Source organism: Patiria miniata, unplaced genomic scaffold (assembly GCF_015706575.1).
Source record: "Patiria miniata isolate m_02_andy unplaced genomic scaffold, ASM1570657v1 HiC_scaffold_24, whole genome shotgun sequence".
Classification (NCBI taxonomy): Eukaryota; Metazoa; Echinodermata; class Asteroidea; order Valvatida; family Asterinidae; genus Patiria; species Patiria miniata.
The window spans coordinates 22671518-22694845 of record NW_024037063.1 but is presented as its reverse complement, the minus strand read 5'-3'; the positions used below and the strand labels follow the sequence as shown (position 1 = coordinate 22694845).

At 40.5% G+C, this 23328-nt stretch overlaps 1 protein-coding gene across 2 annotated transcripts; it reads right to left on the bottom strand.

Moving 5' to 3' along the window:
• Positions 1 to 484: 484 nt before the first annotated feature.
• On the bottom strand, positions 485 to 22739 carry LOC119731949 (inosine-uridine preferring nucleoside hydrolase-like). 2 transcript variants are annotated; one of them, XM_038205274.1, is made up of 6 exons: positions 22683 to 22739; positions 6580 to 6790; positions 5261 to 5555; positions 3754 to 3890; positions 2302 to 2397; positions 485 to 1860 (listed from the first exon to the last, which is right to left on the bottom strand). In XM_038205274.1, exons 2-6 carry the CDS (start codon positions 6766 to 6768, stop codon positions 1606 to 1608), a joined length of 972 nt encoding a protein of 323 aa, XP_038061202.1. In that variant the 5' UTR covers positions 6769 to 6790; positions 22683 to 22739; the 3' UTR covers positions 485 to 1605. The 2 variants fall into 2 exon arrangements, with proteins under 2 accessions (XP_038061202.1, XP_038061201.1); XM_038205273.1 differs by lacking the exon at positions 22683 to 22739 and adding an exon at positions 10722 to 10859.
• Between the last annotated feature and the right edge of the window lie 589 nt (positions 22740 to 23328).

Below are 23328 nucleotides of genomic sequence, written 5' to 3'. Positions count from 1 at the left end.
GATGACGTAACAAAATTAACATCTTCATAACATGGTACAAGTTCACACTAGGTTTTATGATCATACCATAAACCGTTCGGAAGAAATTTTGTTTTGTTTTGATTTCAGGCTAACGTCTTCATTTTGTTTTCACCTAACTTTGACCTTCCGGTAGCCCCGAAAGAAAAGGTCAAACGACTTTGACTTTAAAATCAAAAATGTTTAGCAAGGTATTGTCCATCAGATCACAAAGTATGAACGTGATTGTGTATTTTGTTCATGAGTTATAAATGACGGAAAATTGTCTTATTTTGACCAAAAATCGCTTGTAATTGACACCCGATGACGTCATCGTGACGTCAGAGTAATATGCACCAATCGGGATGAGGGTCCATGTGTATTGAAAGTTACAAGTTCATACCATTAACCGTCTAGGAGAAAACCCACGGAGAAAAAAAGATAGAAAGACCCAAACAAAGAAGATTTATGAGAACAATTCCAGACAGTGGGAAAAAATGCAAGGGGTTAACCATACCTTTTTGACTAAATTTGGTCCCAAACCTGCTTCTGGAAAAAAGCCAGAAACATCTTTCAGTATATTTAAAAACCCCTACTCTAAACAAAATGGAGGATTAATGAGTTTTAAAAAAAATAATGTTTTTACAAATTTTCAATATCGTACAAAATCCTCAACGACACAAAATGTCAATAAAACCTTAAAATATGTTAGGCAGGAATCAATCTTAAACATGTCCCTGAGCCATTATCTTGAATCCAATGAATGTTCCATGCATGATTCACATTCAAAACCCAGTGCACAACTCACTAGTATCAAACAAGCCTTGTACTAAGTTTCAAGTTCAAATACCAGGGCACAATTACTGTATCACACAAGTTTTAAGTACATGTACCAAGTGTCAAGTTCAGAACCCGGTGCATAATTCAAAAGTATCGAGCAAGTTCAAGGCACAAATCTTTTTTTTTTTAATCTGATGTATAGCACCTTAGAGCATTTTTTATTTATGATTAAGACGGCTTATAATTTAGTGTTGTATTAATATTATTTTAAGTATCAAACACGCATTTACATGTAGCAAGTTTCAAGATCAAAACCCACTGCACAAATCCATAGAATCAAACAAGTCAGGTACCAGGTTTCAAGGTCAAAACGCCTTGCTTAAATTTAAAAGTATCAAACAAAATATGCATCAAGTTTATAGTTCGTGAATCAACAATTCTTGACATACCCGACTCAACCATTTTCATTGTTTTATTCATAATAACATTGACATTTTGATCCTACGATGTTCATAGCCAATGGGTTTACGGGGACCCTTACAACAATCTAAAAGCCATGTTTGAAGTTGATACGCCCAGTGTGTCCCAAGTTTCAAAAGGCCTCCCAGTATCCCAAAAATGGCCAAAACACAAAGTTGATATGCCAAGTCGTTCTCGAGATTTGTTGGGAAACCATTCCTATTGTTTTCACCATAATGACATCATTTGAACATTGCCAATTTGACTTCACAGATCAGGTGACCACACTGTTCACATGGCCACACAGTTGACATGGCTACAAAGGTCACATGACTCCACAGGTCACATGACCCCACACGTCACATGACTTCACTCTACAGAGCTCACCAGCAGTTCCTTATACCTATCCATATTGATGCTCTGGACGACAGTTCGCTTTGTCTTATCTCTCCAGATGGTGTGCCAGTCTACGATCATCTGACCCCGTGTCACGCCCTCTAGCGATACCGAGCAGGGGCATTGCTTAGAATCGGTGATGATGGAAGGATCAATGGCAATGCAGACAGCGAGGGCATCACAACAGTTCCAGCCCTTTGTGTCAATGCAGAAATAATCTACCTTCAGCTGTATATCAAAAACAAAATATCACATCAATTCATCACCACAACCTCCAATTCAATTTGAGGCCACCTCCCCCAGTAGTGGGCGAGGCTAAGCCTTGTTCGATATAAAAATGACATTAGTTGTTTAAAAATGACAATATTATATAGCCGTAAGGGCAATACACTGCAGTCGGCAAGTGTTTGATTCGCAAACACTAGATAAAAGGGCATATTTTCACGTAAAATAACCGCAAATGGCATACATGTAAGGTCATGGTAGTCATAATTAAGCCAAACCAGCACTGGGTGTTGGCTTCACTTTTTTCTCACGTTTTACCATCTATCACAGCTTTGAGTGCTTGCCTACTACCTCATGGATGAGGTGCTATATGATCTTTGCCTACTACAATGGCGACTGAAACACGGAAATAAAAGAGCAAAGGGTTAAAGAATGGGAACTGACCTGTTCATCTGACATGATTTTGTAGGAGTGTTCACTGATTGCTTTCAGGAAACGACCTTTTTTAGTTTGTCGCTCCATCAGTCCATCAATCCATTTCTGGGTGTGAATAAAAAAAAAATCAAAGTATTGAAGTACACAAATACTGGACCCTGTGCATAAACGGTAGAGGGCGCTATTTACCTCCAATGGTAGGGCCACACTGCAAATTATAGTCTTGATTCCAAGACCTTCCCATTGTTTTTAGCCGAAATGGATTAATTCTGACTACAGATGGCGCTATATGCCTATTTACTTGGGTTCATTTCAGACTTTGAGCGAAGGTCTTGGACATTTTGTTCGGCAGTGCTTAATGTGTTTCATCGTTTACCCTTCACTTTCGGGGGAGCCAATTGGAACGTTGTTATGAATTATTCATGATCACCGATGTATACACACACGTACATGCGCACAACAGCAAGCTACATACATGTAAGCTGCACATGAAATGAAGATACAAGTAGTATTTGGTGATATTTGGTGGACATACGTGTTGTGGTTGAAACATAGCTTTGCGGGCACACTGGAGTCCAACTTGCTAACATTATGTTGGTCTAAATTACTTTGTCTGCAACCACAACACCAAGGAGTGTTTTGATCCAAGAAATTACGAATTACGTATGTGGACACTGATGAACTGAAATTTAAATATGTGTGCGATCACTGACGACAAATCATGAAAACAAGAGCCATTGCAAATGTAAGAGACAACATTCGACAGAGTACCGCTTTGAAGTTGGTATTAAATTTATTCCTCGTTCGACATTTCATTTTGAAAGTAACAGTTACTTATTCGACATTGTGCGACCGCTAACCCTATCCTTAGTCACGCGTTATGAATACCTTTCGATTACAATGTCATTACCATAATTGGCCACACCCCCCAAACTGAAATATCCAAGACCTTCCTGCGATAGCGGTTCGCGGATGATAGCGGATTTGTCTGGATGTAGCACCCTCTAACAAAGATGGTTCGTGATAGTGATCTGTAATTGACGTTGACAAGATCACGGAATAAACAACAGGAAGGTCTTAGAATCAAGACTATGCAAATTAGGGCTAATATTCCCCATGGAAGGATGTGACGTTTACACAGTTCAACAAAAACAATTATAAAAGTTAAGGTTTTTAAATGTTTTCAATGACTGCCCACAATTTATTATGTCAATCGTTGTTGATTTATCATGTCAATCACAACGATCTGCAGACATAAAGGGAACATGTCTATTAGGGAAAATGGATGTTAAGGTGAGGGCATATTAGTCACACTTGTTATTGTGCCTCCATTCTACACAAACATGAAAAGTATCAGAAGAGAGAACGCTTTGCACGGTGATTGAAAAAGAAAAAATCACTGTCAAGTTAAGAAATATATTCCTCAGCAAGGACCTAAAATAAATTAAGTGTGAAACTTACAAATGGAACTTCCGTTGCCATGGTGAGTTCCCATGTTACCATGGTAATGGGGCACTTGTAGCTGTCGAGTACAATGTACGCTGCATCAGGGTCTTGGTAGAAGTTGTATTCTCCGCAAGGGTTGGCGTTGCCTTTGCCTTCAAACAAGATTGAGAGAAAACATGAAAAGTTATGTGGAATTTTTGGCAACATCGTGAATTTGTCAGGACTTTTTGTGAAAGTCACAATTTTTGACATGACTAGTTGTAAAAATGTTTGCGACGTCGTGATTTGTGATGTTGTAAATTCACGACAAACCACACATTTTTCACGACTAATCGTAAAAAAAAACAAAATCAGTCACAACTTTTGTCATGTATATTTTTTCAGTATCTTGGAGGGTTGAAGAATTTGCATCATGGGATGGCAGAGATATGCCCCCTGACGCTGGATGGATTATTAAGTATAAAAAAAAATATATACATGTACCTTACTATTTATTGAGAAAAATATTAGCAACAAAATTTATGACTGGTTGTGAAAAAACTGTACGACATCACGAAAAAAAATCACGACAGTTCGTGAAACAGTTCATGACATCACATGAAAAAAATCATGATTGGTTATGTCGCTTTACCATATAAAGTTCCTCAATACTAATACAAAAATTTCATCCCTGGTACTGCCTGCTACCCTGTTTGGCATGAAGATATAAACCATCCAGCTGATCCTGGTATTGGTAAGCTCGGTGGTTGTGTGGTTAAGACCCACCTAAGCAGGCTTGTACATTTTTCTCACAAGCTCTGACAGCAGACAATACTTCTTTAACCCTTACTCTCTGAGGGTAGTTTACTGCATGTCAGTTGGTTATGCCAATGCCCTCCAGCTGCAGTTATTTGGCAGATAACAAGTCTTAGCAGTGAAGGCTCCAATTGGCAGGAGTTGGAGGCCCTGGAGGGTGCCTGATACTGACCAGCTGGGGGCACTCACTTTGTTATCAGAGGACTCTCATTGTTCTCTGTGGCATGTATTGGAGTGCCTGTCCAGTTACCCTTGAAATGACATGGCAGATATTGGAGGGCCATGCAAAAAACATAGGAGATTTTCTTGAGGCACATATTGGCATGCGTTGGAGGGTCTAGTAGGGTAAGGGTTAATGAATTATTTTCAAAAAGTTTGCATTGATAAAGTTTGTAGCATTATGAAATGCATTTTTGGGTGTGATACCTGGCCAATTTATCTTTCATGCTAAAGTGAAAGCAAAGTCAATTTCATGACGTCAGTTCATATCCGGGACGAGTCGCAGACAAGTTCCGGACATTGTATCATATATAAGCTGCAGGATTCTGAACAACTTCACTGCAATCTTCCAACAATAAAGTTATCAGTATTGGTGAGTCAAGCAGTTGCTATGAAACTTTCCCTGAACAGAGCTGCTTCTGGACAAAGTGAATGATTCTACCCGCAACTTGTCCGGAAATCGTCCCGGATATGAATTGAGAAGGTCCCCTAGTTTATGAGCACTTACCGTACATGTTACCCCCCATGATGAAAACCCCTTTCAGTTTGGCTGAGAAACCCGGCGCCATCTTCTCAGCTAAGGCAAGGTTGGTCAATGGCGCTATGGCAACCAGCGATATCAATCCTGGATATTGATTGGCTAGGGAGATGAGAATGTCTACAGCATGTTCGGAACGTTGATGGCTGGAGTTGATGGTGAAGTCCGGGTGGGGCGGGACGTCGCCGAGGCCGTCAATGCCATGGAAATCAGATATTGGTATTTCCGTCACGAGGGACCTGGTGGCACCTTTGTAGACCGGAACCTGTGAAAGTGGTGGGAACCAGTTAAACTAAAACCCATGTGCTTACGACATCAGGCAGATCTGGGCAACTGGCATTTGATTGCCCAAATTTATTTGGAAAATATCCTCCGTCAAAACAATTGGAATATTGGAATATTTTTATTATGAATGGTGTTTGAGAAACACAAGGATTTTGGAGGATGGAGAATGAATGGTGTTTAAGCACATGAGGATTTTGAAGGATTGAGGATTCATGCATTTTGAGAGGCAGGACAGTCTGACAATTTTAAGGGATTTAGGTGCTGTTGCAAAATTTTGGAGGATTTTGGAGGATTGAGGATGGTTCCTAGCAAAAAGGGCCTGGGGTTAGGGTTAATGTGGATCTGTGTGTTGTAGACAAGTCCATCATAAGTACATCACGAGACATGTCACAAGTAAATTACAAGTCCATTTACAATTCTGTTCGTGAGTACAAAGTACCAGGGGATGAACAATAACTAAGGCATACCTTGTCAGAATTCATGATTTGAAGACAAAATTATGCGTAGCTTATGACTTTATTTGAGACTTGTGATGGACTTGTGAGCACTTGTTGTGAAGTTGGACTCAACTATAGGGCTCTCTCATGACCCGGCCTTCATCTGGGTACTTAAAAGCCAGCGTCGCCATTGTAGTAGGCAAAGATCACAGAGCGCCGCGCACAGAAGGTAGTAGGTAAACCTTCAAAGCTGCGATGGATGGCAAAAGCCGTGAGAAACACACGGAGCCAACACCCAGTGCCGAGTCGGCATGATTACAACAACTGTATACAATTATGCAATTTGATAGAGAACCTGCATTATTTTACGTGAAAAATAAGCCCTACCATCTAGTTTACAATACACGACATGCTAAACCAAACGCTTGCCTACTGCACTGGCGGCTGATCATGGAGATACCGGATGGTCCTGCGGTACACTGACGTTATACGATCGGAACCTATAGTAATTCAAAGAATTTGAATAAATGTTTGGCAACGTTACATGTACCACTTAATTAGTCTTACCTCCCGTCTGTCGCAAGCATCCAGCACCCTGTGGACGTTGTACCAGACCTGGTCCACACCAACATTCCCCCTGACACAGGTGATTGCAAGGACTTCAGTGTCTGGGTTGCTCAGGGCAACCATGAGAGCCTGGGCATCGTCAACTCCTGCATCGCAGTCGATCACCATCAGATTCTTCTTCTGGGACATGCTGGCCACGTCTTGACATGAACTGTGTGAAGGAATAGCATTTGTATTGAGTTATAAGCCACTTCAGAATCACATGCCTATAGCCGGAAATAACACGCCCACCTACAATGTATAGTAGCCACTGGCTAGCGGCTGCAGCCACTGCCCATACATTTGTGTGTCATTTCTGGCCCTAGCCATGTTATTTGGACCCTTCCTGTCTGGCTGGCAAATTCATTAAAGCCTTCCCAGCAGTCAAAGACCATGTAGTAACTTACATGTAGTCTGGTTACCAGACTAAAAGACTCCGACTATTTTGACAAATCTTTGGTCGGGTAGCCGCCATGGCTAGGTAAAAATATACATGACCAAAGAATGTCCAAAGTTTACTGAATGCATTTTGTCGACACTCAAATAGCTCGGGTATTACTGGATATGAAACAGATTTTATATGTAAACCAATAAGATACTTGTTATGCTTTGTTATAATTTTTGAAAATGCTGAGTTCATAAATTCATTGCTTGGTGTATTACGCGGCATCAGTACGCGTCACATACTATTTTGAATGTGACAGAGTTTAGTCAAAGATGAGAGTCTTTCATTTGATTAAAAAAATTAAAGGCCAAACAAATCAAACCACACGTAGATCATACGAAAGATGTGAACACCTGGTTCTGAAAGTCCCTACTTATTTCCAATAGGTATGCACCTCCACCTCCTACCACCAGAACGGTAATCTGTTTATTTGTCAGAGCATAGGCCTACTTTAAGAAACACATGGCAACTAGAACCCCTATGAATAAGAACCCAAAGATACAAAAAAAATCACCAGTACCATCAATGGTACAGATGTTGAATTCAGCTAACCCATTAGGTTAATTGAATTTCAATCCCTCGTGTCATTGTAGTTCCCTTCACATGCCCTCATTTCTGTTGCCCCTCTTGCAGCTATCATTATTGTCCTTTTTAAATACATGTACCGGTACATGTAGGCCTACCGCATTTTTAAACAATATCTTCATCTCTTTTTTTTTTACAAAATTGATCGAGTAATCTTTAATTTGAAATTAATTTGAATTCTGGGGTGCTCATGCGTGTATAAATAAACTTGTAATTTTTATCGCAATTTTTGTGAACCATATCATTTAAGTCTTTGACTTTTCTTTTGGTGATGTCTTTTTAATCAAATAAACCAGAATTGAATTGACTACGAAGATGGAGGCGAAGCCAAGGATCCTGCCTATTTTGGTCACGTTTAATTTTAGCCATGGCCACTACCTGACTTAAGATTTGTCAGCATAGTCAGAATCTTGGTCTGGGAACTAGACTATCAAGTGACCGTCTCACTGCTTACATAAAAACAGGATTGACTGACTGTGATTGTTTAGACTTGATACAGCTCTGCCCAGCACAGGAGATTGCTAAGCCATCCGTACCGGGTGTCTCTTTTTTTCTATTAATGTAACTTGACTAGTCTCAGCTACATTTACATGAAATGCACATCAGAAATTTGATCTGCTTGTGACTATTAATTAACCTGCATATAGAAGCATGGCAGGGGAACACAGGCATGCAACTGGGAATTTAGAAAAAAACGAGGAAATTCCAAACCACACAAGGCTTTGTACAGTGTTTTTTTCAATTTGTAATGGCATTCCTGAGAAATAAAAACGAGGAAATCAGCAGATCCGAGGAAAAGTTGCATGCCTGGGAACAGGACTGATTTGTTTTGACTGTCTGTGACTGATCAGACAGCAGGAGGTTTAACACTAAAATGCTGTGGCTATCTACCGGTAGTTATTAAGTTGACCGTGCATCATGCCTGCATCAGTTGTCAACTGACATGAATGAGTTGTTCTCGGACTTTCCCCTCATTAGTCCCCAGTGGACCGTTAGGGAGTTTGATCTACATGTACTAGATACATGTACAAGGTACAAAAATATAACATCCACATGTACTTCAATAAAAAGTAGGATGTGACTTAACACAACGGAAGGAAGAGCATTATATTTTGGGGAAACAGCCAAAGTTGTCATTGAGAATTGAATGGGAACCATATGCATGTAGCAATCAAAGTTAATCTGGGCATCTATCCTAATCGCTTCAGTCAGTCAAACGATTTTATAACCTCAATTTGGATTAATGAGCCATGAACTAGAGCCATTAAAAAAATGTGTTAAAGCCGCCATGGCTAAAAGTAACACAATTCCTCACTCACGATCTACTCTCACAAAATTTACTCCAAAATATACTCATATTTCATAAACTGCACCAAAAGGACGGTTAAAATTCAGCCGGATCCAGCTTTCATTTAGTAAACGATATTTTGCCGGATAGGCACTGAACATGCAAAGTGTGCCGATAGGCACTGACCATGTGCAGTGACTGTTTTGGGGGATTTCAACATGTCGAACGCGTTGTAGTGTATGCATTAGGCCTATGTGTTGAACTGTAAGCATTATGAGGGCCAGCTTGATCTTGAGCAAGGTTATGAATATGCATTGTACAGTTCCTGAAGTCGTGTTTGTTTGGCCGGTCAACACAAGGTCATGAACTGTTAATGCATATTCATAACCTTGCCCAAGCGTGCCCGCTTTAAATGCATAAACAACGCGCAAACCAGTCTGCCATTTTTAAATCATAGGGAGGAACATTTTTGGGAGTAATTGCAGAATACCCGGCCACTCAGAAATACACTGCTAAAATCTCTGTCTACGTGGTTGGAATCACTGGCAAAGAAACAATTCAAGTCCATGCCAGCTACGCGGATACTGAGTGGGGGTCCATTATTTGAGAACGAAGCAACACAAAAGGAATGGGAGTTGCTGAAATAATTCTAAGTCCAAACCAACTACCGTGTTGGCGGCTACGCGGATATGGAGTGGGAGTGCAGTGGAGCATGACGCATAGTACATACAAGTAGCGCTGAGAAGATTAATTGAGGGCAATCAACCATGACTCCGTAGCCGGCTACGAGGTGGATAAATTGAGTGGCGGGGTATTCTGCAATTGTGCCCATTTGTGGGAACTGAAGACTGATTGTCGTTTCTCAGCCAGATGGATGAAGATTTTAGATAAAGGAATTTTTTGGGGAAAAGGCAAGACTTCCTCTACGAGCAGGTACCCTAACTTTGGAAATTTCTGTCCCAGCCGATGACAAGTTAATCTTGATCAAAATTGGTAGCAAAATCGCTACATCACTTTTCAGTGTGTAGGGAAGTAACGCCACTCTGGCCATACTATTAGTATTACTACAACTTGCTTGTGATATTGTGTGGCCAGAGGCAGTCGGGCTAGAATTCAACAAAAACATGTCAAATTCCTGATGATCATGTCAGTTGGAGTAACTCAAGCTGTAACAAATGTTGCAACCTGACACCACTTTTTCTTCAAATATCATCTCAATGAAGGTCAGTTATTGCAAAAATGATGATTGAAGACACGAACATGGGACTGAGAAACATATATCCAATTTTGTTAGGAAATACTTAAAACATTTTCTTAAGTCTCCATAAACTTTGAACACAACCGTTGATAGGCCTACATGTATGTAATAGTTTGCAAATTTTCAGAAATCCTCAAGTAAAACTGATGTGTTGCTTTTGTCGGGTGAAACTCGAAAACACACCGAGCAACTTAAAGTTTACATGTTATAAAAAGTTGAGGAAAGAATGTTGCAAACTGACGCTGCTTTTTTTTCATATCACCTCAATGACGGTCAGTCATTTAAAAATGATGATAAGACATGAATCTGGGACTGAGAAACCTATCAATTTTTTTAGGAAATACTTAGAAAGTTGTCTTGACTCTCCCTAGACTTTGCACACAAGCGCTGAAGTTAAGTAGCGTCAGGTTGCAATATCCTTTCCCAAAATGTCAAGGCCTGCTATCTTCACAATTTTCAGGTCTTTTATGTTACAATTCACTCAATAAATACAACAACATTACAACAAAAACAACCAAAGAATGTACCTTGCTACACCAGTGTGACTAGACCTCAGAACTAAGGAGAAAATGCTAACTTTAATTAACTTGACAAGACAAATAAAGCGTGGTGGTGTGCAGCTGATTTCCAGCAAATTCTAGTTAGGGCGCCACCAAGTGATAACAAGTAGACTCTTTTGGGTGCACATCTTGGGTGCACATCTTGGGTGCACACCGGTAATAAGGCGTAAACCAATCCGCCGCAGAGGTCATGAATTACGCCGCAGCTCATGAATAAAAGTTATACCCTCAAATATTCTATATTGGAGAGTTCTGAGAGCAATAAAATTGGGGAATTGAAGAAATGTGGCAACCATTGGCCCAGACTTGGGGCTTCGAATTCTGAGCCGCATGTTGGATTCAAATTGAAGATGACTACTTTCCCGCTTTGGAAAAAATAGGGGTCGTCTTCTTTGGGTGAACTATTTTCTCCAAAACTAATGGTCAACCCACCAAAAATGAAAAGAAAATGAAAGATGACATGCCTCATCGTTTTTCTGTGCCTCTTCAATACCTGTGAGAGTTCTAAGCAATTTTAAAAGAATTTTGAAGTATGGGCATTTAGCACTAGCACCTGAACTTTAATGCAGGTTGCATTTTTTGCCATCTTAACAAGTAAACTTAATCAAGTAGATCACTCGGCTTGGTTTTATTTTTATCCGATTGTGCAGAATATCGCACATTAAAGAACAACCTGCAAAGTTGTTTTTCTTTGTTTCTCCTATCAAAGCAAATGATGATTCAGTCAATTATTTATATCGCAATTAGATGCTTTAACTTGAGGTAAAATTGAGAAGGTATTGCAACTATAACAGTTTGCTAGAGCACATTTATTTGAATAGCTGCACTGAAAAGTTGAATTATGTATCTTCCCAATAGCACATGATAGTGTTATACATTAAGTGTGATATGCTGAACGGTTCATATTTGGCGGCAAGTCATGCTAGTCACGTTCTTGCACGGTGTTCTCATCAACTTCCCTTTGGCCCAGTGCCCAACTGATTGAGTGTCGCGATACCGACACCCACACTTCACAATCGTCCTGAATGGAAAGACACCTATAATTGATGAAAACAGTTAGGTTGCCCAAAAACGGAAGGACGAGGATGGTGTGCCATACAAGAATGCGACTGACTTGAATATGATTTTATTTCTTTTTAGTAGTTTTGGTTTATACATTTTAACTTTGCTAAAATATTTCGTGTCAATGTCCGAAAATTTTCGAAAGAACCTTGGTAATTTGATAGTAAGAACGTCCAAAGGTGTGACAATAACTCGGCAGATATCAATAAAAATATTTTGTATATGGGTCTATATGTTATTGCTTTCAAATTGGCAACTGCCAAATTAAAACACGGGTGTTTCCGGTAACAGCTCTTAACTAATCTTAATTTTAAACCCATGCTTGTTCTCAGCATAATATAGAATTACATGCGTGAATTTGTCATCGGATTTTGCAGTATGATGAGCTTTTGTATTTTTTATAAACTAGCTATTTAAAGAATCGTTTCCAAAGGTTGTTGACTCTCGTTTTGCCTTCCAGATATATATGACTCGGCAATGATTGGCCATGTTATTTCCACCGTGTTAAAGCAATCAAGATTGTGCACGTACCAAGGGGATTTGATTTTGTTCAGCACAGAATGTATTAAAATCAAGGGACGAGCGCCTGAAGCAACGTTGAAGTGGAGACGATCCCGCCGAAGAGAGAGGCAGGCACAGGATAGAGACAGTGGTTTTGCCAAAGGCGATTCTTAGCACAAACCGTTCATAATGCAATAGATGGTCTGTTGATACAATCATTTAGATATTGGTGAGGTGAATTTCGGGGAAAAGTTATGTACTCATGAGTTCGGATTTCGTCTGACGCAAACGCTGCTGTATTTCCCTGTTGGGTGTGCGCAGGCTGCTGCAGAATGTTTTCTCGCGATGTGGCTGGATGTCTGTGCTTTGATTTCCGTTTTTGTCCCAAGGCAGGTGGACGAACAAAAGCCACGGGAAGTTAATATTGAGGATGCATTGTGCCAGAAGATCATCGTCTCTACCAACACGAAATAATATTTATCATGAAAACAATTCTACCTGGGAAGTTTTATAACTCACCACGCTTAAGTTTAAGGCCCCCCCCCCCCAAAAGCCACTCAGATTTGACTGCGGTGTCACAAGCATGCAGGTAAAATGAGCCGATTTAACGCGAGTAAGAATCTAGCTTATCGAACGGCTGTACCAAGCCACTACATTTACACTCAGTTCTCAAAATTAAAGAACTAGAAATCACATGTTATACACAGTGACATTGCTGTGTTAGAGTTACTCTACTGTTATTATAATGTACATTTTAATGCGGTTAGATCGAAGACCACTAAAATCTACCGCAAAGATATTTGAAAGGTTAGAAAATGGACAGACTGAGAAAACTTTGACTTTTGTCTGCTATCATTGCGCCTCAGAGGCCTATTGAGATAAAAGAGGTATAAAACATAATGATAAATTAGTTTGCAACTTTACATGCACATGATAGAGTCATTAAAACGTGAAGAGGCATATTTCCAACGGCTTCATATTCATCCAACACTCAATTAAAGCCGCGTGCCTCCCAGTCATCGATATATTCACGGGGAGGGGTTATCATGCGTACAGGTTACCCATGTTTTGTCGATAATAAACTTCCCCCTTCGCGCCCGGAACGCAGGGTCGGTCCTCATAAAATTTTCGTCAGGAACATGAGAATCTCATCCACTCACTGAGGATCTTGCGTATTAAGCCAGCAGGTGTCCGGCCAGCTGTGTAGCCTGAACCAACGCCGCAGGGATCGTCAGCCTTGACGATGGGGAAGATCTAAAGAGGAGAAAGTGGCGGGATGGAGAGCCTCTGGAAATGTCAGAAGAGCAAGTCTATTTACAGAGTGGAAGCATTGTGGGATTGGGTTCATCTTTTTGCCGACTTAGTGGACAAATAACTTTCACCATCGAGGAAAGACCTGCAGAAGTTCACAAAACTTTCCTCTTGGATTTGCCAGCCGAGTGCTCTCGGTTGTTCGTTGGTTGTACCTAAATATCTCACTGACTGACTGAATGACTGACCAAATTCTGCTAAATGCACTTCAAAAATTTGTCAGATTTATCAAAATCTGCCATGTTTCCCAGAATTACTCGAAATACACTATGAACACTTAAAATCACATGCAGATATCTGTAATATTGCCTTAATTAAGGTTCCAATTACATTATAAAAGATGTATAGTCACATATAATGAAATTATTGCGTAAATTTCAGGCAAAACGCGGTTGCCTCAGGACGAAGTCCGGTTCCCAGTGAACCTCAGCACCGACTGACACCAGCCAACCTGTCCCATTTTGCAAAGGTTTGTTTGAAAAAGTTGAAGCATTTTTAAACAAAATTAATGTACAATTTTTTTTTTCAAATTTGCTATGTTTTTCTGTCAAATAACCATTTTTGCAGAATTCTGCCAGAAAAAAAAATCCATTTTGTCAATTTTTTTGTCAAACTCGTTTTTAACAAAAAAAATCTGTCAACGTTAGCCGAAAATCGGCTAAAACGGTCACCCTGCTGACTGACCGACTATAATTTGGGACTTAGCCTTGTTGTTGGCTCGTTACGAAGTGCAGCGTTAATGTTATCCCATTATTTTTACAATTACTTTTTTTATATACACACCCAGTAATACCCTACATTCCAAACCACACTGTTCTAGTTTCCTCCGCAACGCTCATGCGTACCACATCACTCTACACCAATGGCAATACAACGCCTGATTGCTTCTCCAATACCTGCAATGAAATCAAAGGCTAAGTGAAGTACTGGACTATTTTGGGGGGTAGGAATTCCATGAATGAAATAAATTAATCCTTTCCGAGTTTGCGGCTTTTGGTGTGACCTGCACGTCGACCGTGCAGATTTAATCAGCGGACGAAATTATCTCGTCGATTCTCGTCTCGCGGGAGATCTCGACTCCAACATTACCCCCATATCGCAGATGGCTATCGGTGAGTAATTACTTCCTGTTGGCCTCTTTGCCGCCGAAAAAGCCAAGGATTACATAATTGAATAGCGGGAGAGGTCTTTTTGTGATGGGCTTTGCCCGTCTCTAGATCACGGATCGACGGTCTCTCACGGCCTCGACCGAGACCAGAAACGTGCCGGAGTTAAATGGCAAGAGCTTTCTGATTGCACGGCCCGTTTATTAAATTCTCCGCACTTGATACCTCGAGGGTAAAACATGGTGTTTGAACCTGCGACCCGAGGTCGCAATTTTGTGATCAATTGTTTGGTGTATTACAGAAAATTCAGCAAGGAATAACTTGCTTTCCGTCTGTTTATTGTTGTGGTAAACCAACTCTTTTAAAGAGCGTAAATGTTTAAGGTACTATAGAGCCAAGAAAATATAGAGCCATTTGTTCACATTCCTTAGAAAGTTGAGCCTTTCGAAAACACTTGGAGGCAGCAGACAAGTTTGCTGCCACCAAGCGTCGGTAAAACCTCTTATAATTCCACCAATACATTAAAACAAAAACTGAACTCGACGGAAGCAAATCATGTCCTAAAGTGGATGGAATTGTTATTTGTATACGACATTTCCAAGCACTCACTGCCACTGTGTCACAAACACTTTCTGACGTCCTCATTTTCTGAATAGGAGGATAAGATTGGCCAGCACCTTTTGTCTGCAAGCAAGTCTCTAGGCCTAGTACGTCTTGTGAGGCAAGGCGTGAACTTTAAGGCGCCATGATATTCTCGAGGGAGCCTGATTTTCCTTTCTTCGAGCAAATACGATAATACGCGCGTCTTCGCTTTGTTCCTTGAGTTCAAAATGTCTCTGTTTCATACCTCAACATAAAAAACCAAGAAGTAATTCCTCCCGTTATAGTATAGAGTAACATCACTTCTTTTTGCAAAGTATCTTGATTTCGGTACAACTACACTGAAATACAAAAATTGGATACACTTGTATAGATAATGCAGAATATATAGTATTAAAAAATGAAAAATTACCCAAGTGTTAAAATAAATAATTATTTAAAAGTCGTTACATTGAAAAAAGGTCAAAGATGCTCACCCACCACTGGCATTGTTTTCACAATTAGTTTGCCAGAGGAAAACCAATAACGTACGTTTTTGTAAAATCGTTGTTTTATTACAATATTGATTCCAAATACGTTCTACATAGTGTCTAAATAGTATACCCAATAAATGCTGAATGCCCAAATCCTCGTTGCCTTCCCCACCGTCACACTGTCTTCGTTTCTCCCTACCTCTCTCACCCCGTCTGTCTGAACTTGCGACCCACGAGGCGTCGCGTATCCTGCATTCTCCCCGTCTTTAACGATCTTTATCCACCGCCCGGGGTGATTGTCTCCCGACTATATAAGCTTTCTCCCGCCATTCATCGGGATTTGATCGCCCTACATCCCATACAGTCCACTACAAATTAAAATCTTGCCCGTGCGGCTAGCGTGTGGTGCTATCATACTAAACTCAGCTTCAGGGAGGGGGAAAGATGCGATTAAAGCCGTAGTAATTGTCATATTTTTGGCAGGTATATGCTCTTAATTTGCAAATGGGTGCATTAGGTCACACAATATCGCCAATGAAATAAACCAGTGACCGCAATAGAAACACCGGATAGAATTGAGAATAAGGCCATAGGTGTAACGCTCTTAGCAATGATTAACAGAAGAAGAAGTGTGTTAGAAATTAGTGTCCAAACGTGCATTTCTTCTGAAATGCGTTTCTTCTGAAATGCGTACACAAAACCAGACTTCACCTCAAACGTCCACCACATTTGATAGGACTATTGAAAGCCTTCATGAGAGTGCCAGGTTAATGCCTTGAAATGTCGCTTTTGTGACACTGATTCGCCTTCTAGTCTACTCATTGCGAGAGATTTATCATCTCAAATCTTTTTATCGCTAGTTCATTACTCTGTCAATCAGGCAGCGAGTTCGGTTGATCCTTTCTTGGATTGAGGATAGAGTTGAACAGGGTAAAGACCTAGTACGTATAAGTTTTCAATGATAAAGTTGATTTGTTGATACCGGTTCCGTACAATGTGACGGTCTGTGATTGGTTGACAATGCAGTGACGTTTTCTGTTGTTATCTGGTGCCGGTACCTCATTGGCTAACACAATGTGTTTTATACAGCAACGTAGCGGTCTGTTATTGATTGAGAGTGCAGTGATTTTTTTTGTATGGTGTGTCAGCCAATAATACGATCATCAGATCTGATTGGTTTATGGTAATCACGTTCTTTACAAAACTACGTGGCGATCTGTGATTGGCTGAGAGTGCAGTGACGTATTCTGCAGTGCACCAGCCAATCAGGTACCAGAATTGATTGGTTGATATACTGGCAACAGAGTTCAAACAACGTATGATTGGTTGAGAGTGCACGTACGTCAGCCAATGATGCTCTCACCAGAATTGATTAGTGTTAAGAACGGTCCGGCCAAAAAAAAATTAAACCACTCCGCTGCGCTGTGCAGGGAAAACGCAAACAATACAACATCCGTTCATCTATTTTTAAGGGACAGACTTTGACAAATCCTGATCTTTATTGCCATTTGTATTCTCCCAAGTTTCTTTGACGTCATTCTCCCTGCAATTGTTACGGCTAGACTCCCTCACGTCCAGCTATTTGGACTGGAATAGTTTCTTATGGCCAACCTATACAAACCTGATCAGACTTGCAAAGAGCAAAGGGGCCCGTCTACTCGGCTCTCGATTGCCACATTTGTAATTCGATCCCACTCACCGCTTCCCGCTGACGCAAAAGAACGAACCGATATAATCGGAGTATCGTTATTCGGTACCGAAATAGCCGTTATAATGCATTCGGGGATGGTCAACGTACTACGCGCAAGGCGGGGGAAACAATACGGGAATCGATAATGAGTCGAAAATAGAGTAACCAAAGAGTGTTAGTTGTGAGTGGCCGGCTGGATACAAGGGTCGCAGTAAGGGCGCGCTTCAATTTGCATTCACGCGGCTCTCCGCGGGCCCGCGTTCGTCACCACTGGGAAGGTCAGGCGCGTCTTGAAAATCTGGGGCGACAGTTTTGTTCTCAGATATTTTTTGTGGCACATTGCTGCAGCAGTAAAACGCGATAGTAGCACGCCCGGGTTCTACAAGTACACTTAGAATCTTCGACTTTTTTTCAATGAGGTGAGAGGATTAGCCTATATTTCTTTGGCTCGGATAAAACAGATCAATAATTGCATTCCGTCTGTAACAACACTGGGGAATAGTTTATTCAATTTATTCAACGAAAGTCCATGAGTTGAGATGTTACCACTGTATGAAATGTTATTATCACCACGTTGATATGCTATTATCACCATTTTAACATTTTAACAAGTTTAATATTTTAATTGTTTCTTTATTGCAATTGTTCATATCCTACTTGAATCGGTTTTTTCAGTATCAAGTTCATGATTTCGCATCACTTGGGCGGTTCAAACAGAATTCTGTCTTCAACAAAAGGTCTTGTATAACAAATGACATTTTTATAAGAACGTTTTAAGAAGGCAGTAACGTTAATCCGTAACGGTCATTATAATCTTCCGGCTATTTCGAGGCAAGACACTTTAACTATCACTTCACTCAAGTCCGTCTGATTTGCTGAGCCCGACTTCTTGCTAATGCATATATTTCCACGGTTCTCTTTGGTATACTAACACGCGTGATCCTGCTAAACTAACCGTGTAAGGTAAACACCTTCGACGAAATTGTCCGCATCAATGTTGTTATGATATCGCACATACTCGACGGCTGTTCGGGACCGATGTATCCTCAGGGATTTAACATGCAGTTTACACAGTTTCTCGCCCATCGCCTATCCAAGCAAATTACCAATTCATGAGAATCGATCCTTTCCCTCTCTTGGCTGATAATTTAGGTAAATGTTATCCGACTCTTCTTTAAAGCAGTTTTATCAGAAGCTACACAAAAAGCATCACACAGTATATTGTGTAAAAATAAAAACAACCTTCAGTGCGGAGCTGGTCCCAATTAATGCATAGATGCTGCAAAACAGAATTAGAAAAGATACACTCTACAAAGTCCTGGGTAAGATTTGAACCGGAGTCCGGGTTTGACCCGATATCTTTCAGGATCAAAATGACACTTTTCTGCGAATACTTTTGCCGAGACCTTTGCCTTCCCTTTTGCCGACCTTTTTGCCGAGACTGTGCCGGGTAATGAACCAAAATGATCGAGAGAAGTTACATGTCGACCCGGAAAAAATAGTCGTTTTGACCCTGAAAAGTATCGGGTCACATTATAGATCCCTGATTCCGGGTCAAATCCGACCTGAACCTCTGAGAGAAACATTGAATAGGCATACCTGCTAAGCAAACATCAGGCGAAAACCAGCCACAACCAGAGTGTACATATTAGGGCAGTTTGACTAGTAACTTATTCTCGCTAAGCAAACAATTTCTATACTTATATAACATTTCTGTTCATTCCAGCTTCATACAACATGTGGCCCTTGGATGAATTAAACAGAATGAGAGAAAACATGAATCCGAGGCATATATTTACGAAACCCAATCCTCTTTCACTTTTGGCGCCAACGTCGTTACGGTAATTAGCTGGGCTCAGCCCCGCCGGATTGGCTTGCACGTCCTGATGGTTTGTGTCAATATCACGCCGGCAGCTGCTTAGAAACATCCATTGGGAAATGGAGGATCAATTCCATCCGATCCGTCGTTGTCTAATTAACCTATTAACAGCCTCATACCTCCACGAGGGGAATAAAGTCACATTACCGTAATATTTGTGTGTGTTGCACCATAGAGAAAGGACACATGCATGGTTATACAAAAACATCCCATAAAACTGATTCCTCCTACTTTACAATAAAACAATATCCAAAATAGTTAGGCCAATTAACAAGCAAGACATTAAGACGAGCCCAGCAAAGCCGGTCCCAGAGTGCACAAAGTTCCATTCAATAATTCAGAACGGCTTTTCACTGAAAGTTTTTTTCATGCATTCTGGTCTACACAATGAACCAAATTTAGCCTTTTTCATTGTCATTACGGAGGAAACGTATACGATAGCACTGCCCCGCTCACAAGCTACAGACAGTCAGTCAGACAGACAGACAGACAGATAGTGAGTCTGTAAGATAGGTACAAAGACTCTAGCCTGGCCCTCTGTGACCACCAATAAGTCTACGCACCAAGAACATGCTATCCAAGAACTTCAAAACTCTTTAGGCAGATAATGGGGAATGTCTCCATATTTTTTACTTGTAAAATGTAAATGTGATAATCAACTCTTAAATTTACAACAGAAAAAGTTTGACTTGATCAAAGGCAAGCAATTTGTCGCAATAACGAATCCCCGCCTCTATCAAAACTAGACCTTGGCGACGACAGGCTAAAGCGCCAAAGGATTTCATTAATCAAAAAAACTTTTAAGCATTAGCTCTCTATAACTCAAGAGGGCGACAGGGTTATTTGCCGAGTGTGTTTTCTTTGTTGCTGTACAAATAGGCTATGAGCTAACATCGAGGCTCCACGCTTTAATCGGCCGAGGGGAGGCGAGAGCCAGATCGGACGATCTGCACGCTTGGGTGGTGATGCTTTTACACACCACGGAGAAAGAAAAACACTGGCATACGGAGGCGCGTGGTTGATGACTTTTCTTCTTCCCCGTTATCAGGAGGTTGCGTTTAGGAAAGCAAATTGGAAAGGTGCACGATCCAATAAGGGAGCTGTATCTGTTTGTTTTGAAAGCTGAATGTTGGGGTTGTTCCCTCATGCATAAAATTATTGATAAAACAGTAGAAGGGTATATGATATGATTTTTTTGACCAGATAGTCCAGATTTCAAAGACAAGATGCCCTAAGCTCTTCATAATATTCCCCCTCTATTGTTAATAGACGGGTATGCTATCATAGTATACCTTTTGGGCCAGAATGACAAGAATGAATCTCATTTAAAACTTTCTAGATTTTTCTTTTTTAAAGAGCCAAGGATCGGAGAACAGAAAATCGGTTTCAGTTTGGAAACCATAGAAATTAGAAAGCAATCTAAGTATTGCTAAGGAATGGAGGAAAAGGCTGGTTTAAAAACAATATCCTAATGGCCGCATCCTGAAACGCATTACCTTCAACACATTTCAGTTGCATCTGAAATAGCAGCATTGAGCTGCAAATTCCTTCAGAAATTGAAATGATTTACGGAATATTTTATGAGCCAACGAGTAATTGCAAAACGCGTTGACCTTTAGTGAAAGCGCTATAGGTATAACGTTTGTGTATTAAAACTAAAGCACAGGAGTGGAACGACCGATGATATCGTAATTACATCTTTTATGATTGGTGGATTTATCCGAGTGTTCGGCTTGGATTTTCACGGCGGCATTTGTTCAAAGCGGTATGATTACTCCGGAGCAAGATAACACGGCTGCCGGCTTCGAAAATCGCCGCAATTATCGGAAGATCGGGAACTTGTGGGATAACTGAGATAAGAGCTCAGCTAAACGGAGATATCTAAACCGAAGGCCAACCATGAGGGAGAAATGTTATTCCCCAACAAGACAGGGGGGAAATGTCATATTACTCTGTGGACAGGTATAAAAAGCGACCGCCTCTCGTACAATGACATTGTCAATCTCACAGGATAAGGTTTCGTATTATTATATCCGGATAGATCACAGAATTTTTCCGGAGATGTTTTTCAAAAGTGGTTTTAGTGCTTTTCAAAATTCGCTTGACGGCTCCCAATAGATCTACCGACAACTGTTTCGTGTACGATAATTTAGTATTCATCGTGTTTGAACTGTTTTGAATGCGTGGAAGTATTATCAGCTATTTGCTAGTACTATGATAATTATCCAGGTAGGTTTTTTTTCTACTGCGCGTGCGCATATCAAGATCTGACGATTTCAACTTCAGGATAAAGACAGCAAAGTAATGTAGTGTATGTAGTCTATTTCAGTTGAAAAACTGATTTCTTCTTAAACCTTCCTGCTTTCATGAGATGGTAGTCTGTATACCTACGTGACATACGATGGTTATTAATGGTAGCAAGAAAAAGGAACTCATAAAGAACATCATTTTCAGCAATATTAATTGCCTCGATCGTTCCTGAAATTGACTGTCCCACTTTAACGCAATAAAAAACCGAGAGTAATAAAGCAGCAGCTGACAAAACGCCAAATTTATGAACCGATTCGCTTATTAGCTTCCGGGAGAACTTGCTCTGGATCGATTCTGCGCTTATTTACTTGCTACTCTAGCCTTGTAAAAGTAAAGCCTAGATCGACCTAGATCAGCTGAAAGACTTCATTTGAAATCTCACACACTGAATAGCAGTCTATGGACTTAAAGGAATGGGAAAAAAGACGCCCAATTGTACTATCGGTTGGCTTAGATATCACATGACGCACCTGCCAATGAAATTACACTGGCTTATATTCCTGTTTGATCCGTGATCAAGTTACTGAGCCGAGGTAAACCGGCTGTGATACAAAACGTGTAGTGTTTCACGAGACGCAGCTGTTATTTTAGGGAAATTTGAAATTGTATAATATTGTGTTACGGGTGGATCATTAAAACTGAATTCAGGCTGTTGTTAACTTTTTTTCTGCTTTTGTTTGTTTGTTTGTTGTTGTTTTTGTTGTTTTTAGATTTATTCTTTTCTTGTCTCAGTTTGTTATTATCGAACAGGGATGAATTGTTTTATTTAAAAGATACATGTACATTTAATGTATTACGTTATCGGAGTAGCTGCGGACACAGTTGACATGCTACCATTCACGTCTAAACAAGTATTTATAACCATAACTATACGTACTTATTGAAAACATATTCGACGAGATGGTCAAGCTCAGAAATCATAAATAAATATCTTTGACGGCACACCGTAAGCTTGTAAGGGTTTGGCTGAGTAACAGTAAATAAACATTGACTGACCCAATTCTTCAGCACAACGACGTCAGAAGCTGATGATCGCGGACAAACTGTCAAGCTGCAGCTGGCGAAACTGTTGGAAAATGTCAGATGAAAATGTCTTTAAACGTACCTGAACCTGGTGTACTGAGGATAATACCGTGGACCCGTACCCCGGATAATCATGATTTGAATAGGGCATAAAAATGAGGGCGCTGTTATAACTCCGTTTTGAGTTGTAAACAGTGGTAATAATAACAATAATATTAATACATATCAACCAAACAGGTTATCATGGCGCGGTACAATTTTATTACCCCTGCTCAACGGGCGGCCGATGAAAACATTCCAAAGACCATCTCAGTTCCCTGGGGAATATACAGCTCGCGCTCGATACTGCCATATCGGCGCAATCGGTAAAATCAAACACATGACCATCACAACCCTCACAGGTACTCATTTACTCCTGAGTGGGGAGAAGCAATGAGTAAAGTGCTTTGCCAAAGGGCACATACACCACAACTCGAGGCTGGAATCGAACCCAGAACCTGCAGAATTGCCCACAAGATTATGAGTTCAATGCACCAGACCACGAGGCAACCCATGATACATCACGTTTATTGAAACGATGTAGATTTATCCACTATATAGTGAATTGTAAAATGAGATA

Bases quoted from the DNA above. Each gene is read 5' to 3' on its own strand.
- LOC119731949 (XM_038205274.1), bottom strand. From the start codon at position 6,768: ATGTCCCAGAAGAAGAATCTGATGGTGATCGACTGCGATGCAGGAGTT. The intron at 3,891-5,260 runs GTAAGTGCTCAT...TCTTGTTTGAAG, and splicing joins CATGGGGGGTAACATGTACG to GCAAAGGCAACGCCAACCCT. The intron at 2,398-3,753 runs GTAAGTTTCACA...ATTCACACCCAG, and splicing joins TGGCAACGGAAGTTCCATTT to AAATGGATTGATGGACTGAT.